Source organism: Oncorhynchus tshawytscha, linkage group LG19 (genome assembly GCF_018296145.1).
Source record: "Oncorhynchus tshawytscha isolate Ot180627B linkage group LG19, Otsh_v2.0, whole genome shotgun sequence".
NCBI classification, from domain to species: Eukaryota; Metazoa; Chordata; class Actinopteri; order Salmoniformes; family Salmonidae; genus Oncorhynchus; species Oncorhynchus tshawytscha.
The window spans coordinates 53,787,724-53,796,950 of NC_056447.1; the positions used below are offsets into that span (position 1 = coordinate 53,787,724).

The window sequence follows — 9,227 nt, forward strand, 5'->3', positions numbered from 1 at the left end:
CTGACCTCAATCCTATAGAACATTTGTGGGCAGAACTGAAAAAGCGTGTGCGAGCAAGGAGGCCTACAAACCTGACTCAGTTACACCAGCTCTGTCAGGAGGAATGGGTCAAAATTCACCCAACTTATTGTGGGAAGCTTCTGGAAGGCTACCCGAAACGTTTGACCCAAGTTAAACAATTATTATTCTGACTTTTCACATTCTTAAAATAAAGTGGTGGTCCGAACTGACCTAAAACAGGGATTTTTTTAACTAAGATTAAATGTCAGGAATTGTGAAAAATTGAGGTTAAATGTATTTGGCTAAGGTGTTTTAAATTTCCGACTTCAACTGTATATGAAGATGTTGTGAGTTCTGGGAGAACAGTGGAGAGACAGAGAGAGAGAGAGAGAGAGAGAGAGAGAGAGACAGAGAGAGAGAGAGAGAGAGAGAGAGAGAGAAAGATAGAGAGACAGAGAGAGACAGAGAAACAGAGAGAGAGAGAGACAGAGAGAGAGAGAGAGAGACAGAGACAGAGACAGAGAGAGACAGAGAGAGACAGAGAGAGAGAGACAGAGAAACAGAGAGAGAGAGAGAGAGAGACAGAGAGAGAGAGAGAGACAGAGAGAGAGAGAGAGACAGAGAGAGACAGAGACAGAGAGAGACAGAGAGAGACAGAGAAACAGAGAGAGAGAGAGAGACAGAGAGAGAGAGAGAGAGACAGAGAGAGAGAGATGTTGTGTAATGTGTAATGTTTACTGTTAATTTTTATTTTTTATTTCACTTTATATATTATCTACCTCACTTTAGTTTGGCAATGTTAACACATGTTTCCCATGCCAATAAAGCCCCTTGAATTGAATTGAGAGAGCGAGAGAGACAGAGAGAGAGACAGAGTTTTAATGTATTTGACTCAGGTGTATGTAAACTTCTGACTTCAACTGTAACTCCCATGACAGCGGGGTAAAGACAAACCAGAATGGGTCAAGAAAGAAACTGTCCAATACAGTTTAGAATTGGGTTCATATTTTATCTCCCAGGGTTCTCCGTCAGATTGTGTTTCTAATTCACTGACGCTATCTAAAATTGAGTTTATTAGGATTTATTAGATGTTGCACAATGCTGCAACTACTTTTCCAGGTTTTCCACACGAAACATAAACTACATGACAAGAGTTCAGAACAGTTATAGCCGAGAAGACAATAATCAGAACGTCATATACACTGAGAGAGAGAGAGAGAGAGAAAAGAGAGTTTTCCTGTTCAGGTGAGCTAACGTCATGGCTCTTGTGTTTTTATGCTAACCAGTGTGCTCTCTGTGCACTTATTATGCTGGTTCTGGTCCTGCTAGCTGAACCGGGTTGCTGCTCTGCTGTGGGAATAGGAGACGAGCGTCAGTGATGAACATCACGTCTGACTTCATAATGTTCCCTCAGTGATCTCTCTTCACAACTATTTGGCCTCATGTCTCTGTTCCTACTGCCGCACAGCGGGAAGCAGCACACACACTGACACTCGAGCACAGACACATATACATACACACGCTGAAGAGAGCAAAATCTTCAGCGATATATGACCCACAATGCACCCAGAGCCTTAGAGGAGTGTTAAATGGGTCCCAAACTTGTCCTGTTTAATTCAGGACAAGTTTGTGTTTTAGATTTTAAAATGTGTTAATGTGAGTTCGGTAAGGATGGAATAATGTGTGTGTGTGTGTGTGTGTGTGTGTGTAGCTAGTCCACTGCTCCAGTCTGTGAGTCTCCAGAGGGTCAGGGGGGTTAGCTGAGGAAAGCCAAGGGCTTAGGCGTCAGGAAATTAAACATGAAATGAAAACAATCTCCAGTTTGAACATTCTCCCATCTCACTTTCCAATATCCCCACTTCCCTTCGCCGAATAGAAAGGGAGGAGAGAAAGAGAGAGTGAGATGGAGAGAGAGGGGAGGAGAGAAAGAGAGAGACGGAGAGAGAGGGGAGGAGAGAAAGAGAGAGAGGGGAGGAGAGAAAGAGAGAGAGGGGAGGAGAGAAAGAGAGAGTGAGATGGAGAGAGAGGGGAGGAGAGAAAGAGAGAGAGGGGAGGAGAGAAAGAGAGAGTGAGATGGAGAGAGAGGGGAGGAGAGAAAGAGAGAGAGGGGAGGAGAGAAAGAGAGAGTGAGATGGAGAGAGAGGGGAGGAGAGAAAAGATAGACGGAGAGAGAGGGAGGAGAGAAAGAGAGAGAGAGAAACTTTCTCCCAACCCCTCTCCCCCAACCCCCTCTACCTCTCTCCCCAACCCCCAACCCCTTTCCTCCAACCCCCTCTCTCCTCTCTCCCAAACCCCAACCCCCTCTCCACTCTCTCCCAACCCCCAACCCCCTCTCCCAACCCCTTCTCCCCTTTCCTCCAACCCCCTCTCCCCTCTCCCCCAACCCCAACCCCCTCTCCCCCTCTCCCCCTCTCCACTCTCTCCCCCTCTCCACTCTCTCCCATCCCCCTCTCCCAACCCCCTCTCCTCTCTCCCCCAACCCCCAACCCCTCTCCCCAAACCCCTTCTCCCCTTTCCCCCAACCACTCTCCTCCTCTCCCCTCTCCTCCAACCCCTCTCCCCTTCGCCCCTCTCCCCCTCTTCCCTCTCTCCCAAACCCTCTCCTCCTCTCCCCAACACCTCTCCCCCAGGACTTTCTCCACCTCTACCCCAACCCCCTCTCCCCCGGGACTTTCTCCCCGAATCACTCTCTCCTCTCATTCTCTCCCCTCTCCCCCAACCCCTCACCCTTTCTCAACTCTCCCCAAACCCTCTCCAACACCTCTCCCCCAACCCCTCTCCCCAAACCCCTCTCCCCAAACCCCTCTCCCCCCGGTACTCTCTCCCCCTCTCCCCAGGACTTTCTCCCCAAATCCCTCTCCCCTCTCCCCCAACTCCTCTCTCCTCTCTCCCCAAATCCTCACCCCCTCTCCCCTATCCCACAACCTCTCTCCCCTCTCCTGAACCTCCCTCCCCCAACACCTCTCCCACAACCCCTTCCCCTCTCCCCCTCTCCCTCAACCCCTCTCCCCTAACCCCTCTCCTCCTCTCCCCAACCTCTCACCCCCAACCTCTCTCGCCATGACTTTCTCCCTCAACCCCTCTCCCCCTAACCCCTCTCCTCCTCTCCTCAACCTCTCACCCCCAACCCCCTCCCCATTTCCCTCTCCCCCAACCCTTTCCCCTCTCCCCAACCACTTTCCCCCTATCCCCCAACCCCTCTCCCCCTCTCTCAACTCTCCACAACCCCTCTCCCCTCTCCCAACCCCTCTCCCCTTCTCCCCTCTCCCCTTCGCCCCCTCTCCCCAACCACTCTCCCCTTCTCTCCCTCTCCCCAACCACTCTCCCCCTCTCCCCCTCTCCCCAACCACTCTCCCCTTCTCCCCTCTCCCCAACCCCTCTCCCCTTCTCCCCAACTACTCTCCCACTCTCCCTTCTCCCCCAACCCTTTCTATCTATTTCAATAGTCACCAACATACTGTACAGTAACACAAAGACTCAGTGCATCTCTTCTAGAATATGTGGCAGTGGTTTTAGTGGTTGTTGAATGTACTATATGAGAGGAGTCCTGTTGTGATGACAGCGGAGGTGAGCACACCTAGTCTAGTCTACTGTGTGATTGATGAGATGCTTCAGGTCCACATGTGGATGAGATGCTGCAGGTCCACATGTGGATCACATACAACATTACAAGGGAGGAGAGTTCAGGAACCTGCAGTGACAATGAGACACGGCACCCAGAGAAACATCAACAGAACTTTAAAGACACGTCAACCCTGCAACCTATGGCAGGGCCTTAAACCACCCTCTCGGTGGTTGAGACAGTCTCATGTCAGGCTACTCTCACTAGTTGAATGTGTAGATGGTTTTCTTCACCCTCGGGGGTTTAGACAGTCTCATGTCAGGCTACTCTCACTAGTTGAATGGAGTTTATTTTTCTGGTTTGTCATAACAAAGGCAGGTCTATCAAAATGTATCCATGTATCTCTGTTTGGGGCATGGTGGATCTTTGATGTAAAGGTTTGATCTGGAACCAAAAAGGGTTCCACCTAGAACAAAAAGCATTCTATCTGGAACCAAAAAGGGTTCCACCTGGAACAAAAAGCATTCTATCTGGAACCAAAAAGGGTTCCACTTGGAACCAAAAAGGGATACACTTGGAACCAAAACTTTTTCAACCTGGAACCAAAAAGTGTTTTACCTGGAACTATATACAGTTGAAGTAGGAAGTTTACGTACACTTAGGTGAAAAAAACTCATTTTTCAACCACTCCACAAATTTCTTGTTAACAAATTATAGTTTTGGCAAGTCGGTTAGGATATCTATTTTGTACATGACACAAGTCATTTTTACAACAATTGTTTACAGACAGATTATTTCACTGTATCACAATTCCAGTGGGTCTGACGTTTACATACACTAAGTTGACTGTGCCTTTAAACAGCTTGGAAAATTCCAGAAAATGATGTCATGGCTTTAGCAGCTTCTGATAGGCTAATTGACATCATTTGAGTCAATTGGAGGTGTACCTGTAGATGTATTTCAAGGCCTACCTTCAAACTCGGAGCCTCTTTGCTTGACATCATGGGAAAATTTTAAAAAGACCTTGTAAACCTCCACAAGTCTGGTTTATTCTTGGGAGCAACTTCCAAATGCCTGAAGGTACCACGTTCATCTGTACAAACAATTTTATGCAAGTATAAACACCATGGGACCACGTAGCCGTCATACCGCTCAGGAAGGAGACGCATCTCCTAGAGATGAATGTGCTTTTGGTGCGAAAAGTGCAAATAAATCCCAGAACAACAGCAAAGGACCTTGTGAAGATGCTGGAGAAAACAGGTACAAAAGTATCAATATCCACAGTAAAACAAGTCCTATATCGACATAACCTGAAAGGCCGCTCAGCAAGGAAGGAGCCACTGCTCCAAAACCGCCATAAAAAAGCCAGACTACGGTTTGCAACTGCACATGGGGACAAATATCGTACTTTTTGGAGAAATGTCCTCTGGTCTGATGAAACAAAAATAGAACTGTTTGGCCATAATGACCATCGTTATGTTTGGAGGAAAAAGGGGGATGCTTGCAAGCCGAAGAACACCATCCCAACCGTCAAGCATGGGGGTGGCAGCATCATGTTGTGGGGTTGCTTTGCTGCAGGAGGGACTGGTGCACTTCACAAAATAGATGGCATCATTAGGAAGGGAAATTTTGTGGCTATATTGAAGCAACATCTGAAGACATCAGTCAGGAAGTTAAAGCTTAGTCGCAAATGGGTCTTCCAAATGGACAATGACCCCAAGCATACTTCCAAAGTTGTGGAAAAATGGCAAAGTCAAGGTATTGGAGTGATGAAAGAAATAAATCATTCTCTCTACTATTATTCTGACATTTCACATTCTTAAAATGAAGTGGTGATCCTAACTGACCTAAGTCAGAATTTTTATTAGGATTAAATGTCAGGAATTGTGAAAAACTGAGTTGAAATATATTTGGCGAAGGTGTATGTAAACTTCAGACTTCAACTGTTCTCCTACAGCGACAGCCTTCATTTAACTACGCAAGTCAGTTAAGAACAAATTCTTATCTACAATGACAGCTTACCGAGGAACAGTGGGTTAACTGCCTTGTTCTGTGGCGGAACAATATATTTTTACCTATCAGCTCAGGGATTCGATCCAGAAACCTTTCGGTTATTGGCCCAACACTCTAACCACTAGGCTACCTGGTTCTAATAGCCCCTGTTTTCTAAGAGTGTTGTTTCTGATTTATCCTCCTCCTCTCCCCCATGACACCATGACACCATTATGAATCAGATGAGACTGAGCCCATGACACCATTATGAATCAGATGAAACAGAGCCCATGACACCATTATGAATCAGATGAAACAGAGCCCATGACACCATTATGAATCAGATGAGACTGAGCCCATGACACCATTATGAATCAGATGAGACTGCGCCCATGACACCATTATGAATCAGATGAAACAGAGCCCATGACACCATTATGAATCAGATGAAACAGAGCCCATGACACCATTATGAATCAGATGAGACTGAGCCCATGACACCATTATGAATCAGATGAGACTGCGCCCATGACACCATTATGAATCAGCTGAGACAGAGCCCATGACACCATTATGAATCAGATGAGACTGAGCCCATGACACCATTATGAATCAGATGAAACAGAGCCCATGACACCATTATGAATCAGATGAGACTGAGCCCATGACACCATTATGAATCAGATGAGACTGAGCCCATGACACCATTATGAATCAGATGAAACAGAGCCCATGACACCATTATGAATCAGATGAAACAGGGCCCATGACACCATTATGAATCAGATTAAACAGAGCCCATGACACCATTATGAATCAGATGAAACTGGGCCCATGACGCCATTATGAATCAGATGAAACAGAGCCCATGACACCATTATGAATCAGATGAAACAGGGCCCAAGACACCATTATGAATCAGATTAAACAGGGCCCATGACACCATTATGAATCAGATGAAACAGAGCCCATGACACCATTATGAATCAGATGAAACAGGGCCCATGACACCATTATGAATCAGATTAAACAGAGCCCATGACACCATTATGAATCAGATGAAACTGGGCCCATGACACCATTATGAATCAGATGAAACAGATCCCATGACACCATTATGAATCAGATGAAACAGGGCCCAAGACACCATTATGAATCAGATTAAACAGAGCCCATGACACCATTATGAATCAGATGAAACTGGGCCCATGACACCATTATGAATCAGATGAAACAGAGCCCATGACACCATTATGAATCAGATGAAACAGAGCCCATGACACCATTATGAATCAGATGAGACAGGGCCCATGACACCATTATGAATCAGATGAGACAGAGCCCATGACACCATTATGAATCAGATGAGACAGAGCCCATGACACCATTATGAATCAGATGAAACAGGGCCCATGACACCATTATGAATCAGATTAAACAGAGCCCATGACACCATTATGAATCAGATGAAACTGGGCCCATGACACCATTATGAATCAGATGAAACAGAGCCCATGACACCATTATGAATCAGATGAAACAGAGCCCACCATTATGAATCAGATGAGACAGGGCCCATGACACCATTATGAATCAGATGAGACAGAGCCCATGACACCATTATGAATCAGATGAGACAGAGCCCATGACACCATTATGAATCAGATGAGACAGAGCCCATGACACCATTATGAATCAGATGAGACAGAGCCCATGACACCATTATGAATCAGATGAGACTGCGCCCATGACACCATTATGAATCAGCTGAATTGTTATTTCTGATGTGTCCTCTTCCTGTCTGCAGGTGTGGTTCCAGAACCGGCGTGCTAAGTGGAGGAAGAGGGAGAGGTTTGGTCAGATGCAGCAGGTCAGGACTCACTTCTCTACTGCCTACGAGCTACCCCTCCTCACCAGGCCAGAGAACTACACACAGGTACGGGAGGGATGGGATAGCGCTCATAACTACAGTATGAACAAGCATGGAAGTGAAAGAATAAGAGTAATCCAGAGGAGGCTGGTGGGCTGAGCTATAGGAGGACGTTCTCAGGGTATAAATGGAACGGTATCAGACGTATGGAAACCACACATTTGACTCCGATCCATGAATTCCATTCCAGACATTACTATAAGCCCATCCTCCTATAGCTCTTCCCACCAGCCTCCACTGGAGTAATCTCTTGTGAAGTAAAAGTGGAGATTTTAACTGGAATGTTTGGGTTGTTCTGGTAAAGGGATTGACTGAATCTGCTGTTTCTGCTAGTTAGCCACTTTTGCCTCCAGAAGAAAAATCAAGTTAGTCAGCATTTTGTTTCTCTGGGTTACAATATTTGATTTCTCTTAAACCTCCTGCTCCTGTCTGTTCCTCCAGAACCCATCGTGGCTAGGTGTTGGCAGCGGTGTCTCTCCTGTACCTGGCTGTGTGGTGCCCTGTGACGGGTCAGTCACCTCCTGCATGCCTCCCCACCCTCATGGAGGGGTCTCCGACTACCTAGGTGTGCCCAGCCCGGGCGCAATGGGGCATGAGGGTCACATGGGACAGACACACATAGGAAGTCTCTTTGGGGCTGGAGGAATGGGCGGAGGAATGGGCGGAGGAATGGGCGGAGGAATGGGCGGAGCGGGTGGCGGTCTCAGCGGATATGACCTGACCAGTGTCGACCCAGACAGAAAGTCTTCTAGTATCGCGGCGCTGCGTATGAAAGCTAAGGAACACAGCGCTGCCATCTCCTGGAACACATGATGCTATGGGATTGTTCCTGGGTCTGGCCCCACCCTGGTCAGACACGCCCTAACCCTGCCTCCTCATCCATACTCTCCTGAACCTGGACAAGGCCATGCCCAGTACTGGGAAGGAGGAAGAGGAGGAGCAGGACGAGGAGGAAGGTCAGGATGGGACTACGACTACGCCACCTGATAGCACTAATAATACCAAAGCAGGTGAAATGAATGAACTACAACCCGAGACGATAGGAGAGACCATCACAGGAAACGATTCAGCAGCTATAGAATGATATCAACGATGACGTCACCATGACAATCAGCAGGAGACGCTGAGAAAAGAAGACGCTAGACAGAGGGAGTGGTGCTACTTGATCTCTCAGACCTCTGAAGGGGGAACGTGCCATTTTCCCTGTCCCTCTTTATTCCCTATGCCCATCAACCCTGTGCCTCTTTATTCCCTATGCCCATCAACCCTGTGCCTCTTTATTCCCTATGCCGATCAACCCCTTTGTCTCTTTATTCTCTATGCCCACCACCCTGTGTCTCTTTATTCCCTATGCCCACCACCCTGTGCCTCTTTATTCCCTATGCCCACCACCCTGTGCCTCTTTATTCCCTATGCCCACCACCCTGTGCCTCTTTATTCTCTATGCCCACCACCTTGTGTCTCTTTATTCCCTATGCCCACCACCCTGTGTCTCTTTATTCCCTATGCCCATCAACCCTGTGCCTCTTTATTCCCTATGCCCACCACCCTGTGTCTCTTTATTCCCTATGCCCACCACCCTGTGTCTCTTTATTCCCTATGCCCACCACCCTGTGCCTCTTTATTCCCTATGCCCACCACCCTGTGTCTCTTTATTCTCTATGCCCACCACCCTGTGTCTCTTTATTCCCTATGCCCACCACCCTGTGTCTCTTTATTCCCTATGCCCACCACCCTGTGTCT

General features: G+C 47.4%; 1 protein-coding gene across 1 annotated transcript in view; it reads left to right on the forward strand.

Moving 5' to 3' along the window:
- The window catches only part of LOC112239997 (homeobox protein aristaless-like 4), a 44,673-nt gene extending 35,780 nt beyond the window's left edge, over positions 1 to 8,893 (forward strand). Inside the window, exons 3-4 of the mRNA XM_042301895.1 lie at positions 7,362 to 7,490; positions 7,926 to 8,893. Coding sequence (XP_042157829.1) covers positions 7,362 to 7,490; positions 7,926 to 8,297 — 501 coding nt within the window. The 3' untranslated portion in view covers positions 8,298 to 8,893. The remainder of the gene's footprint in view (positions 1 to 7,361; positions 7,491 to 7,925) is intronic.
- The last annotated feature ends 334 nt before the right edge of the window (positions 8,894 to 9,227 follow it).